Here is a 23,623-nt window from a genome sequence, read left to right on the forward strand (position 1 = left end):
TAAAAGGAATTTCATCTTCAAGTAAATGGAAAAATAAGGGTGCATCAGTGGGGAGAATGGCAAGGTCTAGCAGTCATTAGCTTGTATCGGTGGGTTTTAGAAGGCACAGAAGTAGGTTAGTCGGTGAAATCTAGTGGTCTAGCATCTTATTGGAAAGAATAGAACTGGGGACTCCTATCTCAGCCAAGCAGTGGGATCAGAGAAGCTGCCTGCATGGTCTTGGGCAGCCTGGGGCCTGGGGAATCTGACTCCACCACTAACACTGTGTGGAATTTGGTCAAGTCACCTGCTCTCTCTGGGCCTCAGTTTCCTCATCTGTAAAACTGGATGGATGATTTGAATCAGGACTTTCTAAGGTCCCTTCCAGATCTAAGATGTGATCATTTATATCTGTTATTTGTTGTTGTTGTTGTTTTTGGTGGGTTTTTTTGGTGAGGCAATTGGGGCCAAGTGACTTGCCCAGGGTCACACAGCTAGCAAGTGGTAAGTGTCCGAGGTCGGATTTGAACCCAGGTCCTCCTGAATCCAGGGCCAGTGCTCCATCCACTGCGCCATCTAGCTGCCCCTATATCTGTTCTTTATTGGACTGAACTCTGTGGTTCTAACAATCCAAGGGTTTGTGATTTTGTGGGATTTTGGGGATTGGTGCCTGGTGCACAAGGTTCTGGGCAATGTGGCTGGTGGCTAGAATGCTAGATTCACAGTCAGGAAGACCTGGTTATAGATCCTGCCCCTGACACTGCGTGCCCTTGGGCAAATTGCATAAATTCTCTGATCCTTAGTCTCTTCATCTGTGTAATGGGAATAATAATGATCCATAGTACCCATCTCATCAGATTGTTGTGAGGTTTGAGTGGAAGTAAAGGGTTTTATAAACTTTAACATACTATAGTGATATCCACATTGTTGTTACTGTTATTGATTACTAGCCAGGGGGTAGATGGACAACCACTTGCTGGATGGGTTGTAGGAGGAATTCCTTTTTGGGACTGATGAGACCCCTTCCAACTCTAACATTCAGTGCTTCTGTAATATGGGGCAGCACAATTTCACCTTGGGATCAGACAGCACAGACTCCTAGCTGGCACAGCCCACAGGAAACTACACCCACAAGAGAGACACACAAACAGGAAAGTTTATTGGAATCACAGTGACAAGTGGGGTTGGGTGTATCTGGCCGGCAGAGGCCATGGCCCAGCATTAGACTTTGGGCAGTGTTGGCAGTGACATGACACTCTCTGAACCGGCCTCAGGGGAGGCCCTGGCCATCTGAAGTGGTCACTGTAGCAATGAAGCACCTCTGAAAGAGCCGGTCAGGGTCCGCGGCCTGCGGGTCACAGTCTAGTCGGGGGTTCAAGAAATGCCTTCGGAGGCTGTGGGGCCCCACAGCTCCCGCACCACTCCGGCTGGTCTCTTCCAAAGATGGCGGCTCTGGGTCTAAAAAACACAGCAAGCCATGTGCCAAGGTTACACGGTTGTAGTGAGACTCTGTCCATGATTCCATGGGATTCCACAGGATCTCATGGGATCTCAGGAGAGAAGAGTGCTGAACCTGCCCCCGTGGGACCTAGGAACTGTCCTTGGTCTCTACCATCCACTGGTTTCCAGTCCTCCCACTTCAGGCACTACCTCCCCCCCCCCCACCTGCCCAATAAGTACAGTTGGAGCTGGCACTTCCACATCTGGACTGGGGCAGCACAATGGAATTCAAATCTAGGTCTTTCTGAGTCCAAGCCCAGTTTTCTCTACCCACTACATCAGTCTGTGGCTCTCAACTTCTCTTCAGCTCCAGTATATGTGATTTCCCCCCTGCAGAGCCTGCCCCTAGATAATTCTTTCCCATACTGAGATAACCTTTCTTTGTGGTTTTAAAGTATCATCCGGCTCAGGAGAAAGGCTGTGTATCAATGATTCCATCAACCACTAGACATCTACAATGCACCAGCACAGTTCTAGGCTCTGGAGATACAAAACTCCAAATGAAACAATTCCTGCCTTCAAGCAACTTATGTTCTATAGGGGGAGACAATGTAGCTACACGTAACAGGGATGAGCAGAGGAGCCTTTTGGCTGCTGGCTACTTCTCTCTCTCTCTCTCTCTCTCTCTCTCTCTCTCTCTCTCTCTCTCTCTCTCTCTCTCTCTCTCTCTCTCTCGGCAATTGGGCTTAAGTGACTTGCCCAGGACTTGTCACGGGAGCTGAAAGAGCTACTGAGAGAGATCCAGTATCTAGCGACAGGGAGGGGGCACCTCTGTCCTTTGTCCTGGTCTGGCCACATCTGGAGTTTTATGTTCACTTCTGCACACCACATTTTAGGAAGGTCATTGACAATCTGGAGTTGATCCAGAGGAGGACAATCAGGGTGTGAAAGGAGTTGTGATCGTCATCATATAAGCGGAGAGAAGCAGGAATTTTTAGCCTGGGGAAGATGAGTAAGTATCTGAAAGGCTGGGATGTGGGAAAAAGATCAGCCCCAGATTAGATGGACCTCAGAGCAATGAGCAGAATCTGTGAAAGGCCATTTGGGATGGGAAGTCAGGACAAACTCCCTGTGGGTGGGAGCTGCCCCAGAGTTAGAGGAGGGTCTGCCTCCCAAGTGGAAGGGAGGTTCCCCTTTCATTAGCAGCCTTCAAAGAGAGATTGAAGACCACTTAGCAGGGATGTGGTGCTGGGCCTTCCTTGTGTTGGGGGGTCAAGCTGGCAGGCTGCTGAGGGGCTCTCTGTGATTCTGTGGTGTGGATTCCATCTTCTCCAGCCACAGGACCCTGGACAGATCACTCCCTTCACCTCTCTGGGCCTCTTCTATAAAGTGATGGGTTTGGAATGGACGATCTCTAAGGCCCCTTCCACTTTTTTTTGGTGAGCCAATTGGGGTTAAGTGACTTGCCCAGGGTCACACAGCTAGTAAGTGTTAAGTGTCTGAGGCTGGATTTGAACTCAGGTCCTCCTGAATCAAGGGCCGGTGCTCTATCCACTGTGCCACCTAGCTGCCCAGTCCCTTCCACTTCTAAAGTTACAATGCAACGAGCCTCCTTGAGCTTCTGAAAATGAAGCAGTTGGTTTAGATCAGGGGTTTTCAACATTCCAACCTTTTGTTGTGCCCCGATTCCTGCCTTGGCAGCAGGTCTGATGAAGCCTTTTTTGGAATTGGAAGAGTTCCTAGGATTTTTCATAAGAACATGCTTCCTAGAAGACATGAAGGCTTCTTCCCAACTCCCAGTTTCAGTGATTTTCTCCTGTGGACCACCCTCCCCCTTTCCCCCACTCCCACCCCCAGCGCCCACCTCGGCTGATAAGTGGGACCTTCCCCTCCCCTCCCAGGGTCCCAGACAGCACTTCCAATATAGCCTCTTACCTTCTGCCTGTAAGCTTAAGCCTGTGTCCAGCTTAGGAGGGGGTTTGGAGTTAATGAAGAGGTAACAGAGGACACAGACAGTGATGACAAAAGCCAGGAGGACCACAGCTGCAGCAGACAGGCCCACCAGGGCACCGATACTGGAGAAAGAGGACCACAGGGGGCTGAGTGAAAGGCCACAGGAGGCAGAGCTGGGTGAGCCCCAGGCAGGGCTTCTGCCCCAATCAATCACCCAAGCACTATTTGACCCTTGGCTGTTCCTTACACATGATGGTCCATCTCCTGGCTCCTGTCCCCACACCAGGAACGATTTTCTTCCCGGCCTCAGCCCCTGACTTCCTTTGAGACTCAGGAGGCTTTTCTTTTTTCCCAGCTTAATAAGTGCTTGTTGACTGACTGACTGACTGACCAACCAACCCTGGGCAATTACTTCCATCCTCTGGGCCTCGGTTTATTAAGCTGCCCTGGGCTGGAAAAATGACTCACTGATTAGAATTGGACTGATATATTTTCTAGATCAGTGTAGAGAAGGGATAATGGGGAGCTAGGTTCAGTGGCTTCCTGTTATTCCACCAACTTGACTCTGCTTCTGGGCCTCAGTTGACTCATCTGAAAAACAATCTGTATTCTATTTCATGTGAGCACAGGGGAAATTAGCATCCAAAGTCCCCAGGTTCCCCCGAAGTCTGGAAAGTTCAGGGTGAGTGTGCATCCTTGCAGACTTCTGAGGGGAGCCCCAGAAACCTTCAAGAGCTATACAGAAAAGGGAGCCATCCATGTATTATTGGCTCCATAACCATGGGCAGCTTGCCTCCTTTAAGCCACATCGGTCCATGGCAGTGACCCTGACAGTGGAACTCAAGCTCTGCCAGTGCTAACCAGCTGAGAAGGATTCAAATGCAGGCCTGGCAACAGATCTGAGTGTCTGTTCTCTAAGTAAGGGCAGAGAGGCTCACCACCAGAGAGCACCATGGATGCATTTTTTTTCAGCTGTGGTAACTCATGAAGATTGTCTCTTGAGGCCTTCAGGGGCCACGGAGAGAGCCCTCCCACCAGTGAAACTCCTGTTCCTTGAAGTCTGACAATGGGCAAACTTCTTTGTACCTCAGTTTTCCCATCCATGAAATGGACATAAAAGTAACCTGCCCTATTCACTATGCTAATGCTGCCTCCATCAATCGATAAACATTTATCAAGTGCCTACTATGTGCAAGCCACTGTGCTAAGTGCTACTGATACAAAAAGAAGCTAAAGACAGTTCCTGCCCTTGAGGAGTCCTTGCTCATTCTCTTCTGGGAATTTATGAAACAAGGCAAGTCATTTCATTTTTTCCCGGAACAGAGCCAATACCATCAAGAAGACATTTAAGGCAACATCCCCATTTATTTTCTCCCTCCCAGTGCAGCAATCAGGGCCACATTTCCTAGCAACGAGAGGCAATGTGCTCATCTAAAGCACTCGCCAAGCAGTCCTCCCTTTCCCATCCAAACACGAGGCTGGGAGTCTGGGACGATTCAGCCGCTACCTGCCTCCCACTTCAGAAAAGCGCATTAGCCAAGTAACAGCGGAACTCCCCACATCTGGAGCGACTGAGAGCTCATTCATTCATTCATTCAGCCAGCACCAAGCTCGGTGCCCTGCATCAAGAAGGTCCCCAATCAGTACATCTTGAACGGAACTCGAGGGAGGCAGCTTGGGAGGGCGTCCCCTGGACTTGCAGGAAGCTTGCGCTGCGCCTCCACCTCTGCCCATTTCATTGTTTTGTGACCTTGGCTCAATCATTCAACCTTCTGAGTTTTAGTTTCATCATCAGATAAAGGTGATCGTACCTCCATTAGCTACTTCAGAGGGTTGTGGGGAGGAGCAAGGAAAGTAATGGAACCTGATGACTTCTTCCTAAAGTATTATAATGGATGTCGCTCTCTCGGCGGCGCGGCGGGTTAAGGAGAGAGAGAGAGAGAGAGAGAGAGAGAGAGAGAGAGAGAGAGAGAGAGAGAGAGAGAGAGAGAGAGAGAGAGAGAGAGAGAGAGAGAGAGAGACTGCGATTCTGGATCAACGCCTCTGTGGCCACTCAAAGCTCTTCCCAACCCGGCTCTCTGCCTTGTGACTCACGGCTCACCTCCGTGCTCCCCCCCCCCCTCCACCCCCCCCCGCCCCGTCCACTCGGACGCGGCTCCTGGTCTGTCTCTGTTTCTTCGCTCTGGCTCTTTTGCAAGTCTGGCATTCACTTTCTCATCACCTCCGTTTGTCAGTATCCCTAATCTCCTTCGAGGCTTATTTAACCCCCACCAGGGGGGTAATGTAATAATACTAACGACGGGCGGCATTGCTTGAGTACTTCGAGCTATGCAAAACACTTGACATTAAATGATCTCATTTGAGTCTCTCGACAACTTTGCCATCGAGGTGCTATTATTATCTTCATTTCACAAATGGAGAAACTGAGGCCCAGGGAAGTCAAATGACTTGCCCAGCTAGGAAATATGGGAGGCAGGATTTGAAATCAGGTCCTCCAGACTTTCATCTCCAACACTTTATCTACTTGTTTATCTATCTGTCATCTATCTATCCATCTATCTGTCTATCTGTCTATCTATCTATCTATCTATCTATCTATCTATCTATCTATCTATCTATCTATCATCTATCTATCTGATTATTTTTGCTGGGCAGTGAGGGTTAAGTGACTTGCCCACAGTCACACAGCTAGTAAGTGTCAAGTGTCTGAGGCCAGATTTGAACTCAGGTCCTCCTGAATCCAGGGCCGGTGCTTTATATCTCCAAAACTTTATCCACAGGATCTGGTATCAAAAGACCTGGGTTCAAAAGCTACATAGTTCATGCAAGTCACAACCTCTCTGGGTCTCAAATGACCCAAGCAGTTGGCCGTTTGGAGTCCTTGCTCTGTGGCAGGAGGATAGACCAGATGACCCCACGAGACTGTTTCCAGGTGTAACTTGTCTATGAGGCAGCTTCTAATGCATGCAGATGCAGGGAACCTAAGAAATGTTGCTGGATCTGGGAGAGACCTCCTCTCTGATGACTTAGAATGGCGTCTAAGTCAAGTTCAATGCAGGACTGGGGACAGTGTGTTCCAGACAGCGGCAAATGTTCTGGCTGAAAGAACATCTGCTTGGAAGGAAACAAGGAGGCCATTTAATTGCTGAAAGCACCTAAAAGGAATCAGCAGACAGTTGGAAGATTGTCTCCCATCTACCTCCCACCCCCAGCCCCTCCTGATGCCATTCTTAGAAAGCCTTGCTGGCTGTCAGCTAACCCCTTCCAAGATGTCGTCAATTCTAGACATACTGGTCTTTAAATAGGAGATGGGGAAGAACCTGTAAGATTGAGTTTAATTCAGATCACTATTTTAGGAAGGACAGGTCCAGAGAAGGGTGACTGGGATGGATTGAGGCTATAGATCTTTCCCTTTGAAGATTAGGGCAATGAACTGGAGCTATTCAGCCTAGAAAAGAGAACCTTCAGAGAAGTCCGCCTCTGTCTTCCAAAACTTCAAGGGCTGTCCCATGAAAGAGGGATTAGCTTTGTTCTGCTTGGCCCCAAAGCACGGGAGCAGGAGGAATGGGTAGCAATTATGGGGAGGTAGGTTTTGGGTGGAAGGAAGACTCTCCCAAAGCTGCTGCTCAGGGAGGAAGTAGATTCCCTGTCACTGGAAGTGACCCAGGAATTAGAGTTTCAAAAGGACCTAGGTGGCGCAGTGAATAGAGCACCAGCCCTGGATTCAGGAGTACCTGAGTTCAAATCTGGCCTCAGACACTTGACACTCACTAGCTGTGTGACCCTGGGCAAGTCACTTAACCCTCATTACACCCCCCCCCAAAAAAAAGGACCTTAGAGGTCAGTTAATCCAACCCCCATTTTGAGAGTGGAAACTGAGGTTTGTGACTGGGCCATGGTAACATGAGCAGCAAGAAACAGAGCTGGATGTCGATCCCGAGATCCCTGGATCCAAACAGATGCTTCTCCGCCTTTCATTAGGTGGTCTGCTCAATCAGAAGCTAGCCTACCACACAGGGGACACAAGGACACATGGCCGAAGGTTTGGGGCACTGGGAAAGAGCTTCACTTTATGGCCTCTCATTTCCCTTCCAGACCTCAGATTTTTAAGCTTCTAAGGTTCTATGACTCTTGAAGACCACCTCAAATCTTCAAAGACCCCATGAAACACATTTTTATTTCACTGGCCTAGATGTGCAGACAAGGGGAGACACTTGTAGATCCTTGAGATCCAGAACCATTTTGTCTTTGTCCTTATATCACTATTTTTTTTTTTTAGTAAGGCAATTGGGGTTAAGTGACTTGCCCAGGGTCACACAGCTAGTAAGTGTTAAGTGTCTGAGGCCAGATTTGAACTCAGGTACTCCTGAATCCAGGGCCGGTGCTCTATCCACTGCGCCATCTAGCTGCCCCTCCTTATATCACTATTGCTGAACACAGGGTCATGCTCAGAATGGGACCTGAATAAAGGTTAGCTAAAGTTGGTTGGATTGACCAATATGTAAAATCCCTGGCACAGCTGCTGCCAATAGCCCCAAGGAGGTCACCAACCTCTGTGACCAGGGCACCAGTTTGAGTTGTGGTGGCGAGAATGCTGGGATTAGAAGCAGAGAGTGTAGTTTCAGGTTTCAGCTCTATTGGGACTACCCACATACTACTTGTGTGACCTTGGGCAAGTCACTTTACTTCTGAGTCTCTGTTGAAATTTATAAAGTGCTTTAAGGTTTAGAAAGTACTTTTTCTCCATTGTCTCATTAAATTGTTATAACAGCCCTCTGAGGTACCTCATTTTACAGATGAGGAAGTCGAGGTTCAGAGAGGTCTAGTTACTTTCCTAGTTCTGCCTCAGTGCCAGCAGAGACCCCTGTAATCTCCCCCCACCCCAGCCAACTGCTCAGCCCTCTCACCAGACCGTGAACCTAGTTCCAGAAGATGCTGGCACTGCAGCTGGTTTAGAGGCTACAGGGGTCTCTTTCTCTGGCGAGGCCTGCCTGGGACTGGATCTATGTCAACGTGACTGAGCAGCCCCTTCCTGCCGACCTTCTAAGCCATCTTTGGCTCTACTTACTTTCCTAAGGACACACAGCTAGTATGTGTTGCACCTTGAACCCAGAGCTTCTGACTCCTAATTTGGTGCTTTTTCTGCTGAATAAAAACTAGCTTGTCTTGCTTGTAAAGTGGAGATAATAATAGTTCACATTTATGTAGCACTTCAAGGTTTATAGTTTTACATGTGTTATCATCTCACTCAATCTTCACAATAACCTGGTGAGGTAGGTACTATTCTTATCCCCATTCTACAGATGAGGAAACTGAGGCTAACAAAGGTTAAGTGACTTACCTAAGGTCACCTAATATGTGTCTGAGGTTAGATTTGAGTCCTGTGTCTTCTTGACACCAAGCCTAACACTATCCACTGGACCACCCAGCTTCTTTATCTAAACCACTCTCACATGGTTCTTATAAGGATCTAATGAGATAAAGAGTAGAAACCATTAGGTGCTATATAGTGTATTTCTATTAGTATGATTCCCTCCTTCACTCCCTCTGGCACAGTGATTAAAAAACAAACAAACTGTGGGAGTGGAAGATGAGGTGGAAGAATTAGCCTTTAATTTTGTCTTGCAGTTCCCTTGAAAGAGTATAGGGGACCACACTTTTCTTTTTCTTTCTTTCTTTTTTTTTTGCAGGGCAATGAGTGTCAAGTGTCTGAGACTGGATTTGAACTCAGGTCCTCCTGAATCCAGGGCCAGTGCTTTATCCACTGTGCCACCTAGCTGCCCCCACCCTAGCCTTTAACTGTTGTTGTTGTTGTTGTTGTTGTTGTTGTTTTAGTGAGGCAATTGGGGTTAAGTGACTTGCCCAAAGTCACACAGCTAGTAAGTGTTAAGTATCTGAGGTCAGATTTGAACTCAGGTCCTCCTGACTCCAGGGCTGGTACTCTATCCACTGCGCCACCTAGCTGCCCCCTAGCCTTTAACTTTGAAAGAATTTAAATTAAATTATCTTCTCAGCTGAGCAAGATGAGAAAAAATGCATGGTTTTCTAGTCAATGCTGGGAAATTCTGCAGTCCTGGGAAACCACACTCACTTTCAGACATCACTGAACTTAGTCACACTGATTTGCTCATCTTAACCACTGATTATAAGCTCCTTGAGGGCAAGGACTGTCTTTTGCCAGTGCTTAGCATGCTGCCTGGCACATAGTAAGCACTTAATAAATGTTTATTGATCGATTGAATTGGTATTAGGGGAAGGTGGGATGGGGTATTTTATAATAAGCTCAAGGGAAGGAGAAATCACATCTATGCTATAATAAGAGAGGCCAACTAGTTGAGCTGTGGGGACAGTTGTTGGGATGTCAGTTGTTGTACCAGTCTTTCTTCCACACTGCAGCTGTCTGTAGGGGATCCTCTGGGTTCATATATATAATAAGCTAGACAATTATACTTTGGTTGCAGAACTGATTATCCTAGAAAGAGTGAGAGACAGCTGGGCAGGGGGGACTTGTGTATGGCCCCATGGGGAGGCACCAGGGCCCTGACATTACTGAGTAACTTTATGTTTGGGTTCCCCTGGTTGTGCGTCTCCAGGGAAGCCCGGTGTGCTGGTCTCTACTGACAGCTGCCTGAGGTCTCGGTCCCAGAAAATGCAGAAGGAGTTGGGCATTGGTGCCCCTGTGCCCTGAGATCAGCCCTGGCAGTATCCCTGATTACGTGGGTTCTTCCTTGTTTGTCTGGGACATCCTCTTGGCCAGAAACTTTAGGGATCCCCTGGTCTGAACTTGCTCAGATATTCGACTCTTTTCATTTTACCTTCAGGTTTAGTCTCAAGGCTGAATCACGGACCCTGAGCCTTTGGAGAAACCTGGTTTGGTAGAAAGGACATAAACCTCCATTCGGGAGACGCGTTCTCTGGTTCTGACTATATTCTGCCTCATTCACAAAACCAGTGGGGCCCCACATTCCCCCCAATCCCATTTCCAGACCAATTCTTATAACCTAACTCTTTTCACCACACCCACGGGCCAGTTTCAAATCTGACCTCTGACACTTAGCAGCTTTGTAACTCCAGGCAAAGCACTTCTCCCTAAGCCTCAGTTTCCCCATCAGTAAATTGGAGACAATAATCTTTGCACAATCCACTGTAAGGGAGGAGAGCCCTAGTGAAAAGCAAACAGTTGAGGCTGGGGGAGGCAGCAAAGGGCTATAGCTGCTCATCCTGCCAAGCCCACCTTGGACATATTTAAGGGCTCAAATGATAGAGTGATCTCCAGCCCAGTGATTAAGGATCAAATGAGATCTGGCACATAGTAGATACCATATAGACACTTATTTGCCTTCTCTCCTTTCAGGGGCATTGAAGTATACTCTCCATACTGATGTTAGAGAGGGCATTAAGATTTGAACTCGGGGCAGCTAGGTGGCGCAGTGGATAGAGCACCGGCCCTGAAGTCAGGAGTACCTGAGTTCAAATCCGGCCTCAGACACTTAACACACACTTACTAGCTGTGTGACCTTGGGCAAGTCACTTAACCCCAATTGCCTCACTTAAAAAAAAAAAAAGATTTGAACTCATGAAGATGATGGGTCTTCCTTGTTCCAAGCCCAAGGCTCTATGCACTATGGCACCATCTAGCGTCTCTTGACAGAGAAACCATTTGGTCTTGTCCTTTGGTCTTGTCCCTCTGATCTGAAGCAGCATTTCCTGATGCCAGGCCACAAAACAGGAGAGAGTGCCCTGGTGTTGAGGAGGTACAAGCAGACTCAGAGTTGGTCCTTAAGGCCTCTCTCACAGGGATGTGATAGGGAAAGCATGTGGTAAAATTTAGAATCAGGGGATAGGGAAGGCCTTGGGATTTCATTGGCTTAGAGAACTCCCAAGTGGAGAAACTCCCTCCGCCAAAGCAAGCTGGCACCTTCTGTTCAGCTTTTCATTGCTAGAGCACTCAGAAGTTATATGACTTGCCCAAGGTCACACAGCCAGGCTGGATTTGAACCTGGGTGGCTCTGAGGCCAACTCTCTATTTCCTGTGACACTTCCTCAAAACATCAATGCCTTGAGAAATGTGAGTTATTATTGTAAATTCTTGTTGGCTTAAAAAGGGCACCAGTTGTTAGTATTAACTATACTCTGTGGATGGCTGTTTGGTGTGCTTACTTACATGGCCAGGCCACAGTCTCTTTTATCCTTGTTTAGAAAAAAAGGCACCTGGTCGGGTATACTTCTGCTAGTCTTTACCTGTTCTGAAATCCTAATGAAAAAGTCAAATAAAGATCTTAAAACCCTGAGCCACAGGGGACCTCTGAGGTCATCGGGTCTAACCCTCTCATTTTTGACAAATGGGGAAACTGAGGCCCAGATCAGAGAAGGCCAGGTGGCAGAGCCAGGTTTTGGCCTCAGGTCCTCAGACTCCAAATCCAAGGACCTTTCAGGAGAAGCCGCTTCATTACTTGGTTATCAGGCGGATCATACATTTGGCCTGCTTACTGGTGTAGGCTCCCTACACAATATCCCATCTCCCATCTCTCAGCCTTTGCCCAGGCGGTCCTTCACACCTGAGATGCCTTTCTTCCTTGCTGCCACTTCTTCAAATACCTAAGCTTCCTTTAAGACTCAGTGTTATACTTTCTATAAGAGACCCCCCCCCCAAATACTTTGTCTTTGTTTTAACATACACCAAGGCACCAAGCAGAACCAGGCTAAGCCCTCTACCAAAGGATAGCCCCTTCCTAGCTGTGTGACCCTTAGCAAATCACTTCACCTGTCTGCCTCAGTTTCCTCACCTGTAAAATGATCTGGAGAAGGAAATGTCAGACCACTCTGATATCTTTGCCAACAAACCCTCAAATGGGGTCACAGAGAGTCAGATGTGAGGGAAATGATACAACAACAACAACAACCACAGCCAAACAACAAGGTGTCCCAAAAGTTCTAGTTGGGTTTTAAGCTTTAACAGTCAAAATTGCACTGAGATTTTTGGGAAACCCTCAGTTACTATTCTGCTTGGTGCCAGGGCAAAACCAGGGGCAATGAGGGAAGACAGTCAGTTGAGGCTTGATGTCAGGAAGAAGTTCCTGACCATGTGATCTGCCTCAGGGTGAGATGGGGGCTGGGGCTGGGGGGAAGGTGGGCTCAGTGGCAGGGACACAAAGACAAAATGGAACAATTGATGTACCAGGTTTAAGATGCCAGGGAGCACTGAGGAGGTGTGGGATGGAGGAGCAGGACCCCCAGCACAGGATGGGTCTAGGCATGTGAACTTGGGGCTCACTTTCTGGGACAAGTATAATCCTAGGCATTGAAGACCTAGCTCCAGGGGGCAGAACTGGCACCTCTGTACAACAGGAGGCTCATTTGAGATCCATTTAAGGAGGGACTTTCCCCACCTGAGCTACCCCACAGAAGAAGGGGCTGTCTTGTAAGGTAGTGAGTACCCCGTCACCAGAAGTATTCACGCAGAACTTGTAGGACCAACTGCCAAGGAAGCTATGGAAGGTGGTTCCTTCTCCACTCTGAAATTCCCCAGGGAGCTGATAACAGCACTTGGTATTTTTCATAGCATTTAAACATCCACTATCACACACTGGCCTCACAATTGGGAGGCCTCACAGATGGGAAAACTGAGGCCAGAGTTCCCTCCTTGTCTTCAGAGCTCAGCCTAGGGTCTCCTTGGGCTGGCAGCATCTCCCACTTTCCTTCTTGGTTATAAATGTTGCATTAAAGAGCTCTTTGCAAAGACATTAATTAACCTTCCTCCTGGGTCCTCAGGGAGAAAGTAGTCAGGTAGAATCTGCATTTATCTTAAAGGGACATCGATTCTATTCAATTAGATTCAAGACAGCTCAGTTCCACAGACATTCACCAAGCTGGTGCCAGGTACTGTACTAGATTCCAGGGAGACAAAGCCAATGGACAATTTGTGTGCCAGGCAATGCGCTAAGCTCTGGGGGTTTGAATACACTAAATAGTCTGTGCCCTCTGAGAGGGCATTTAGCCAGGAGGATACAACACAGACCCACTTAAATAGACACTAAACATGTATGTTAAAACAAAGACAAAGTATTTGGGGGGGGTCTCTTATAGAAAGTATAACACTGAGTCTTAAAGGAAGCTTAGGTATTTGAAGAAGTGGCAGCAAGGAAGAAAGGCATCCCAGGTGTGAAGGACCACCTGGGCAAAGGCTGGGAGATGGGAGATGGGATATTGTGTAGGGAGCCTACACCAGTAAGCAGGTCAAATGTATGATCCGCCTGATAACCAATGTGGAAATTTGTTTTGTTTGACGGAGCATATTTGTGACAAGGGTTTTTCTTTTCTTTTCTTTTTTTTCCAATGGGAGGAGGTGGAAGAGAAAGAAAACCGATTTTAGAACATTGAGAAAAGTTCAAATTTAGAAAGTGACTTGGCATTATTGCTACTACTAACTAATATTTATATAGCACTTTAATAATAAATAATAACAATAGCTAACGTGTATTTAGTGTTTACTATTTTCCAGGCACTATGCTAAGTTCTTTATGCCATTTTATACTTACACAACCCTGGGAGGTAGGTGCTTTCTTATCCCATTTACAGATGTTAACTGAGGCTGAGAGTTTAAGGGACTTACAGAGGGTTGCACTTATTAGCTATTAAAAATCAGAGGGGGGATTTGAATTCTGGTCTTCCTGACTGCACATTTACTGCCCTAACCATTGAATCATCCAGCTCCTTCATATCATTATTATTTCTCCAAGTCATTGACAAAAATGTTGAATAGCATAGGGGCAAGTACACATCCCTGTTAAATCTGACATCAAACCATTAGTGACTTTGGATCTGGCCATTCGACCCAATCCAAATCCACTTAACTGTCTATTCTCAGTCTAGGCCACATCTCTGCATCTTTCCACAAGGACAATACAAGAGATTTCATCAATTATTTTGCTAAAATCCAAGCAAAGTCTATTTACAGCACTCTTGTCTATGGGAGAAAATGCATGTACCCTAGCTGAGCACTTAAGACCTCAATCATGTGTCTCCAACCTGCTTCTGGGCCTTCTTTGCCTCTGTTCACTTCATGCACTCCACATTCCAACCTTAATGGACTCCATGAGCTTGTGAAGGCCACTCTACCTTCCTTGGGTCTTTAATGCACTCTGCTGCCTCTTGATACACTTGCCCTTCAGCCCCAAGAAGGCTCGGCTCAGACAATGGCAGCCATGTCTCATTTCTGTAGTCCCGGCACTGAGCCCTAGGCCTGGCACATAGTAGATGTTTAATAAGAATTCACTGAATTGAACTGACACTGTCTTCATCTAACCCTTTCATTGTACAGAAAGGAGGGCCCAGAAAGGATAAAGGATGCATCTTTGGTCACCACCTCCAAGACCAACTTAAAAGCACATGCACATCTTCCTTTATCCTGACCAAAACAGGCCCCCTGATTTAAAAAAACCAAACTGTACTTCCATACTGTCCTCTGGGTTTTTTAGTTGGCATTAACATCAATCTTTATCTGGAGTTGTACAGAGAGATGGGGGAAGGCCAGGGAGACTGGACTTGAAGGATTATAGATTTGGAGTTAATGGGGCATTAGAGGTCAGCTAGTCTAACTCTCGCTTTACAGGTGAGGACTGAGGTGCAGAGAAGTTAAGAGATTTGCCCAAAGTTACCCAGTATCTGAGGTGGGATTTTAACCAAGGTCTTCCTGGCTCCAAGCCCAATAAGTTGTCTATCCATTATGCCATGCCCTCCCAATTTTGGGAATCAACTTCAAATCTTTCATTCATTCAACAAGTACTCATTAAGTATTTGTGCTAGATGCTAGAAATACAAAGACAAGAAGGAGAGGAGGGAAGGAAAGAAGGAAGGAAGAGGAGGAAGGAAGAAAAGAAGGCAGGAAAAAAGAAACCAACAAATAGAAAGAAAAGGAAGGAAGGAAAGAAAGAAGGAAGGAAAAAAGAAACTCATAAATAGAAAGAAGAGTAAAGAAGGAAAGAAAGGAAGGAAGGAAGGAAAGAAGGAAGAGGAGGAAGAAAAGAAGGAAGGAAAAAACAAACCAACAAATAGAAAGAAGAGTAAGGAAGAAAAGAAAGGAAGGAAGGAAGGAAGCATTCTTGTCTTTAAGAAACTTACATTCTATTGAGGGGAAACAACAGATCCACAACAAATACAGAATACAAGCAAAGTAACTGGGGGGTTGGTACTTGTAATTGGGGTGTGGAGGAGGCAGAGTTAAGATATGCTTCATGTATGAGGGGATACTTAAGCTAATCTTTGAAAGAAATTTGAGGATCTAAGTCAACAAACATCTATTATTTGAGAATTGTAGAGTTAGTTTTCTGGGGTTTTTTTGTTTTTGTTTTGTTTTTTTTGCGGGGCAATGGGGGTTAAGTGACTTGCCCAGGGTCACACAGCTGGTAAGTGTCAAGTGTCTGAGGCTGGATTTGAACTCAGGTACTCCTGAATCCAGGGCCGGTGCTTTATCCACTGCGCCACCTAGCCGCCCCCTAGAGTTAGTTTTCTAGACTAGGATCATCATCGTCAAAGCGAACATTTATATGGCGCTTTACAATTATTATCTCATTTGATCTTTACAACAACCCTGGGAATCAAGTGGTATTATGATCCTCATTTTACAGATGAGAGAACTGAGGCAGATAGAGATTAAGTGACTTGCTCAGGGTCCCACAGCTAGGAAGTATCTGAGGCCACATTTGAACTCAGGTCTTCCTGACTCCAGGCCCAGCTCTCTAGCCACTTCTCCACCTAGCTGCCCTAGATTCCATCATTTCATTTCATAAATTCAATCACAAACATCTATCAGATCCCCGCTATATTCCAAGTTCAGTGCTGGGCATTGGGGATTCAAAGACAAAAGCCTCTGCCCCCAAGGAAGTGATGGTCCTGCTGCTTTCTGCCCTGGTTAGGCCTACCTTGGGATCTTGTGTCACATTTTTGGAACCATGTTTCCATAGGAATTTCTATGGACAAACTAGAATGGGTTGGAGTGCCGGGGCAGAGCCAAGATGGCAGAGGAAAGGCAGTAAGCTCTCAGAACTCACGACACAATTGCTCCAAACTAGAATGGGTCTGTAGGAAGGTGGGAACTAGAAACCAAGCTGTATACAAAGAGGTTGAAAGTCTTGGGGGTGTTCAGCTTGGAGAAGAGAAGGTTTGGGTCAATGGGCGGGTGGTAGGGGGTCACCGCTGCTATATTTGAGCCCAGCACAGAGGAAAAGGGCCAGGTTTAGTCAGAAGATGGGATTTAAAACTTGGCTTTGGTCCACTAGCTATACAACCTTGGCCAAGATAGGCCTCATAGGTTGGCCCAGGTGGCCTCTGGAGTCCTTTCAAAGTCAAAGCTGTGACTACCAGTAATGTCATCCCATCTGCAGAGGTATCACATGAACAAGGGGTGAGATTCATTCTGCTGGGTTTGTGGGGAGGAGGGGAATGGTTCAATTCATAATCAATTAAGTTTTACTGTCTTCAACAAATATTTACTAAGCACCGATTATGTGCCAGGCTACAAAGATGTTTAAGAGTCCTTGTCCTCAAGGAGCTTACACTCTACTGGGGGGTACAACATTCATACAAGAATAATCCAAGGGAATTGAAGAGGACAAGAGTCCTAACAACTGGGAAAGTGGAAGGGGATGAGGCTGGTGGCAACTGGGTTGAGCCCTGATGGAAGCCTGGGGTGAATGGGGGTGAAAGATGGACATATAGTGATCCTGTTTGGCTAAAATGTGAATTGTGTGGAAGAGAATCACACAGAAGAAAACTGATGGGGGCCAGATGGAAGAGGACCTTTAAATACCAGGCTTAGGAGTTTGGATTTTAGCCTACAGGGAACGAGGAGCTACTAAAGATTTTTGAGGAGGGGATCAATGTGTGCAGATCTATATTTTAGTAATATTGCTTTGAGAGATGAGTCGAGGATGGATCAGAGGTGGGGAAAGGATAGAGGCAGAGAGAACAATTAGGAAGCTATTGCAATAGTCCAGAAAAGAGGTGGTGAGGGACTGAACTGATGGTGAGGGTGGTGGCTCTGAGTGGAGAAAAGGAGACAGATGTGAACATTGTTGAGGGACAGTTGAAAGGAGTTGGGAACTGATTGGATTTGGGAATGAGGGAGAGGGAAAGGGTGAAGGGTGACTCTGAGATTGTAGATCTGGTGCCTTTGATAGACATAGAGAAGTTAGAGAAGGGGTAGATCTTGGGAGGAAGACAATGAGTTCCCTTTTGGACATGTTAAATTTGAGATGTCCAAGGCACATGGCAGTTGGTGATGCAGGAGTAAGGTTCAGGAGAGAAGGTAGGGCTGGATATTTACTTTGGGAAGTTATTTGTATAGAGATGATAGACAAACCCAAGGGATCTCCATGCCCCTGATGAGATCACCACCCCCCAAATCATAAAACATTTTCATGTTTGATTTTTATGGCAGTTCTGCAAGGTAGGCAAAGCAAGTATGGTTTGTTTGGTGGAGGGGAGACATGGAGACGCAGAAAGATTTAAGTGCCTGGAGAAAAGTCACACAGCAAGCTGTTGGCAGAGCTGAAACAGGAATCTAAAGTCAGTGGTGCAACTGACTTGAAGTCAGCAAAATCTGTGTTCGAATCCTGACTGAAACATTTACTAGTTGTGTAACCCTGGGGAGGTCACTTTAACATCTTTATGCCTCAGTTTCCTTACCTGTAAAACAAAGGGACTGGAATCAATGCCCTCAAAGGTCTGTTCTAGTTCTAAATCTTTGATCCTATGATTTCCAGATTCCTAGTTCATTATTCTTTCCACTATACTTCAACAACATTGTTGAGGGTGGGGCTAACTAGGCCACTTCCCTGCTGTGCCTCAGTTTCCTCTATAACCAAAAGAAACTAACCTGGTTGATGTCAATACCTAGCATCCACAGTAAGGAAGAAAGACGTTTTGTTGACTCAGTGGAATGAATAAATGTTTTCCCAGCGGGAAATGACTAACCTGACCATAGGGGTCAAGTGTTTTGCAAATGTACAAAGTTATAAAACCAAATCCTGTTTCCAAATCATCATTAGAATCCTTTGTATTTGCACAGGGCTTCTTTACCCGTTGCCAGCTTTCCCAGCTATTTGAACTTCACTTGGGAGGAACTTTGAGGCAGGCATTATTCTCCCTATTGGAAAGATTAAAAAGTGGACCCCAACTTCCTTCAGTGGGAAACCCAGTGATGCGGTGGAACGAATACTGAGCTCCAAGTCAGGAGCCTGAGGTCTTGTTCTGCCCCTGCTACTGACTCACTGGGTGACCTTGGACAAGTCCCTTTGGCTCTAAGGGCCTCAGTTTCTCCACCTGTAAAAGGAAGGGCTTGTTCTCCAAGCTAGGTGGTCTCCAAGGTCCCTCCCAGCTCAGATATTCTGAGTGTAAGAGGCTGATTGACTTACACATGAGTTCATGGTGGAGCCAAGCCTGGGATCTTGGTTTCCTGCTCCCTGGAAGGAGCTAGTTAGGGTCTGGATTTGAATACAGTCAAATGGGTCTGGTGAGCTTTCTTAGCAGCCAGGAGAAGGAAGGTGGGGAATGTTTATGTTCTGGCTTTATATCCCCAGCCCCTACTTAGCACAGTACCTGGCATACTGTATAGCATAGAAGAAATACTTGCTGAGTTCATGAAGGAGGAACAGAAGGAGAAAAGAAGAGAAGAAAGAAAAGGAAGGAGGAAGGGCGTCAGGAAAGAAGAGAAGGACAAAAGAAAGAAGGATAGGATGAAAGCAGGAAGACAAAGAAAGAGAAGAGAAAAGGGGAAGAAGGGGTAGGAAGAAAGAAGGAAAGAAAGTGGGGAGTGTGGGAAAGAGGGAAAGAAGAAAACAGGGGACTAGGGAAGAAAGAAGGCAGGGGTGAGGTAAGAAGAGAAAGAAAGGAAGGAGAGAGGAAGGAGGGAATGGAGGAAGGGAAGGGAAAGAAGGAGAATAGAAAGAGAGGAGGGGAAAGGGGGAAAGAATGAAAAGATGGGAGGAAAGGCAGGGAAGGACAGAAAGGAAGGAGCAGGGGAAGAAAAATGGGAAAAGAAAGAGAGAAGGAACAGGGAGGGCAGGAGGAAAGAAGGGGAAGGGAAGAAGAAGGGGAGGGAAGGGAAGGGAAGGAAAGAAAAAGGGAAGAATGGAAGGAAGAAAGGGAGGAGAAGAGGAGGCGAAGGAATAAAGGAAAAAGGGCAGAAAGGAGGGAGGGAAGGAGGGAAGGAGGAGGGAGGAAGGGAAGCGAGGCAGAGGGCGAGAGCGAGGGCAGCTGGACAGCGCCCCGGGCAGCTGGGCCTCACCTGAGCCACCACATGTAGCGGTGCTCGTAGGGAAAGAAGCTGTGCGGGTCGTCGCAGCAGTAGCGGTGGTCCTGAAAGCCGCAGCAGTAGACAGCGGCCGCCTCGCCGCCTGGTCCCGGGCAGCTGAAGCCGCTCACCAGCTCCTTGGCGGCGTTCAGGTAGCTGCTACACGAGCCGCTCATTGCGCTCAGCGCAGCAGCGACCCGCTCGGGGCCGGACTAACGGGAGGGCGGCCGGGCGGATGGACGCGCCTGGCGGTCAGCCAGCCGCGAGTCGGCTGCGCCCTGGGAGGTCCTGGAGGGCTTGGGAGGAAGCGGCCGGACCCCCTTTGACCTCGCTCCTGCCACGGCCGGAGACTGAGCCTGGGCGCGGCCTGACGCTGGGGGTGGGAGCTCCGGTGGGCCCTTCTGAAGGTGGGGGCTTCCGGAGTCTGACCTGTGGCACCCCAGCTCAGGGTCTTGGGCCTCAAGGCGCCGGCCTGTCTCGGGATCAGGACCCCTTTCTTCAGATCAGGACTCGCTGATGCTCCAGTCTCTGGGTCCTGTCCTCCACCCCTGGGGCTCCAAGCTCAGGAGGTCCCCGGGCTCCGCACACACTGGGCTCAAGGAAGGTGTGGGAGAGAAGCGCTGACCCAGTCAGAGCAGCTGCCTAGCGCTGACTTGTTTGGAGAGGAAAAGGAAGAAGGAAAATGAGAGGGAGGAGAGAAAGAGGGAGGGAGCTGAGATGACCTGGGGATAATGGGCGAGGAGGGGAAAGGAGAGCGGGCGAGGGAAGAAAAGCAGCGAATGTTAGACCTGAGAGGCCCTCTAGCGTAATCCCTCATTTTACAGAAAAAGAAACTGAGGCCCAGAGAGAAAAGGGGGCAGGGGAAGGAGCAGGAACGAGGACTAAAATCCTGGGCACTTGACTCCCGGGCTAGTGTTCTTTACTCTGAAAAGGCACGAATGAGTGAATGGGGAGGGGGGAGGGGGAAGGAGTAGAAGACAGAAAACTGAGAGAAGAAAGAGGCCAAAGGAAAGGAAGTGTGTGTGTATGTGTGTGTGGGGGGAATCGGGGAGGGGATTCAATTCAACTCCCATTCATTAAGAGCCTGCTATTGTGCATTCGAGGCCCTGTGTCAGGTACTGGGGATGGAAAGACCCTTCCCAGCCTCCCTCCTTCCCTCCCACCCCACCCCCATCCCTACCGGCAGCTCCGAGTCTGAGAGTCTGACAGGGGAAGAAGACACGTATGCTCCCAGGCAACATGGCAGGTTGGGGTCAGAGGGCAAGAGCACAGAACAGAAAGCAGTCTGAGAGGCCCATGGGATCTGCAAGGAGGAGGGACCACGACGAGAAGGTTAGTCTTCTCCATCTTACAGAGGAGGACACTGAGGCAGCTAGAGAGAAGCAGCCAGAACGTAGCAGAGCAAGGCTGAGAAGCCCAGTCTTCTGATTCTTCACTTTGTGCCCTTTCTTTAAGACCCGAGTTCCCCATCGAGAGAAGAGAGCAGAGAGGGAGGAAGGGCAGGGCTGCTTCTAGGTCTGCTGCGTGTGGCTTCTTTCCTGAGCTTGACTGTGAGGTCCATGAAGGGGCTTCATCTTTTTGTCTCCCATCCATCTTATTCTCCTGCCACCTTCCACACCATTGCTTCAAATAACCCCCAGAATGCTTTCCCCCCCTGCTAGAACTTTTACAATGTTCTTTAAACCAGCTTTCTCTGCTGAGATGCAGAGCCTCTTGTTCCTCTATGGGGAGGATCCCCCTTTGAAAGCTTGCTAGAACTCCCTCGGAAATCAGAGTGCATTCAAGCACAGGGCGCAGCGTTTGTCCTGAGTAAGAGAATGATAAAAGATCAGAGCTGGAAGAGGCCTTGGGACAAGGAGTCAGAGTCTGGTAGGACCCTTGGAATGAAAAATATCAGAGCTGAAAAGAACCTGAAAACATCTAATGTCAGGGTTGGGAGGGTCCTTGGAATGGGAACCATCAGAGTTAGAACCTTAGAACCTGCAATGGCAGAGCTGGAAGGGAGCTAGGAATACAGAATAGCAGAGTTGGAAGGAGGTGAGTGATGGAAAGGGGTGATATGGATAAGGAAGGTGAGGAGAGAAAAGGGGAAGCTAATAATAAGGGAGAGGAGGGGAAAGGAAGAAGAGGCAGGCAGAGCAATTTTTTTTTTTTTGCAGGGCAATGAGGGTTAAGTGACTTGCCCAGGGTCACACAGCTAGTAAGTGTCAAGTGTCTGAGGCCAGATTTGAACTCAGGTCTTCCTGAATCCAGAGCCAGTGCTTTATCTACTGCACCCCCTCTAAGTGAATTTCTTAAGCCCTTTTTAAAAAAAAAATTTTTTTAGTGAGGCAATTGGGGTTAAGTGACTTGCCCAAGGTCACACAGCTAGTAAGTGTTAAGTGTCTGAGGCCGGATTTGAACTCAGGTACTCCTGATTCCAGGGCCAGTGCTCTATCCACTGCGCCACCTAGCTATCCCTCTTAAGCCCTTTCTGTGGCCAGGGTCCTGGGTTCAGCTCTAGAAAGGCTACAGAGAAGTTACTATTCTTTCCTTCAAAGAGCTTATGGTGAAGGGCTGGGGGTGGGGAGGTAAGACATAAGTTAGATAACCAAAGATATCATACACATAGTTAGTTGGGCACTAAAAGTCAGATGGGCAACATGGGATCATGAAAAGAACACTGGACCTGGAAGACAAGAGACTCTAGTTCAGTTACTGTCTTGCTATTGGTGTAATGTTTGGGAATGTAAAAATCTGTTTGGACCTCAGATTTCCCATCTGTGAAATGGGGGGGGGATGAGTGGGGTGGAATTAAATGACCTAGGCTCCTTCTAGATCCAGAAAATGGAATAGGCTGCCTCAAGGGGTAGTGCATTCCCATGTATTGGAGAGATTAAAGCAGAGGAGGGATGACTTATTTGTTGAGGAATAATCAGTATCAACAAGTTTGTATCAGAAGTTTACCATGTCACCGGAATAAGTAAAAAAGCAAAACCCTAAAGCAGTCCCTGCCCTCAAGGAGCTTACATTCTAAGGGGAAAGAAAACAGGTATATAATTGATACATTCAAAGTAGATGCAGAGTAGATACATGGTAACAGCAAACTAACTTGCAGATGGAGTTACTGGGGAAGACCTCTTGCAGAATGTGGGCTTTTAAATGAGTCTATGGAAGCCATGGGTTCTAAAAGGAGAAAGGGAGGAGGGAAGGCATTGAAGAAATGGAGAACAGTTGGTGCAAAGGTGCAGAGATGGGAAATGGGATATCTTGTATGAGGTATAGCAGCTAGGTCAGTATAGCTGAATCATAGGTTGCATGGAGGGGTGTGAAGTGTCGGAAGACAGGAAAGGTGGGAAGGGGCTAGACTGTGATGTTTTAAATGCTCAACATAGGAGTTTTTATTTCATCGTAGAAGTAATAGGGAATGACTGAAGTTTATTGATTAAGGAGAGGGTGAAGTGGTCAGATCTGTATGAGATCAATAGGATCAAATGCCTCGGGTCAAGAAGGAGAATTGAGAAAAGGGTGTTAGATTTGGCAATGAAGAGACAACAGACAACCTAAAGTAGTTTCAACTGAATGGTGGGGTCAGAAGCCTCAGAGCAGAGGGAAGAAGACAGGTGCCTTTCTCAATGAGCTTAGCTGAGAAGGGGAAGAGGGATATAGGATGATAACTAGAGAGGATGGTAGGATTAATGAAGGCTTTTTTAAGGGATGCAGAATAGGTGATCGATCATGTTTGTAGGCTGCAGGGAGGGAGCAGAGAGAGTGAGAGACAGAGACAGAGAGACAGAGACCAACAGAGAGACAGAGACAGACAGAGACATAGACATAGACAGAGAGAGAAACAGAGAGATAGACAGAGACAGAGAGAGAGAGAGAGACAGAAAGAGACAGAGACGGGGAAACAGAGACAGACAGAGACAGAAACAGAGAGTCAGACAGAAAAGACAGTGAGACACACAGAGAGACAGAAAC

General features: G+C 47.4%; 1 protein-coding gene across 1 annotated transcript; it reads right to left on the bottom strand.

Annotated features, from left to right (window-relative positions):
- Positions 1-1,163: 1,163 nt before the first annotated feature.
- SHISAL2A (shisa like 2A) lies at positions 1,164-19,854 on the bottom strand. The gene is made up of 3 exons (XM_043963572.1): positions 19,658-19,854; positions 3,355-3,494; positions 1,164-1,437 (listed from the first exon to the last, which is right to left on the bottom strand). The coding sequence occupies exons 1-3, from the start codon at positions 19,837-19,839 to the stop codon at positions 1,250-1,252; spliced, it is 510 nt and encodes a 169-aa protein (XP_043819507.1). The 5' UTR covers positions 19,840-19,854; the 3' UTR covers positions 1,164-1,249.
- Between the last annotated feature and the right edge of the window lie 3,769 nt (positions 19,855-23,623).

This window comes from Dromiciops gliroides, chromosome 4, assembly GCF_019393635.1.
Source record: "Dromiciops gliroides isolate mDroGli1 chromosome 4, mDroGli1.pri, whole genome shotgun sequence".
In the NCBI taxonomy this organism is placed as follows: Eukaryota; Metazoa; Chordata; class Mammalia; order Microbiotheria; family Microbiotheriidae; genus Dromiciops; species Dromiciops gliroides.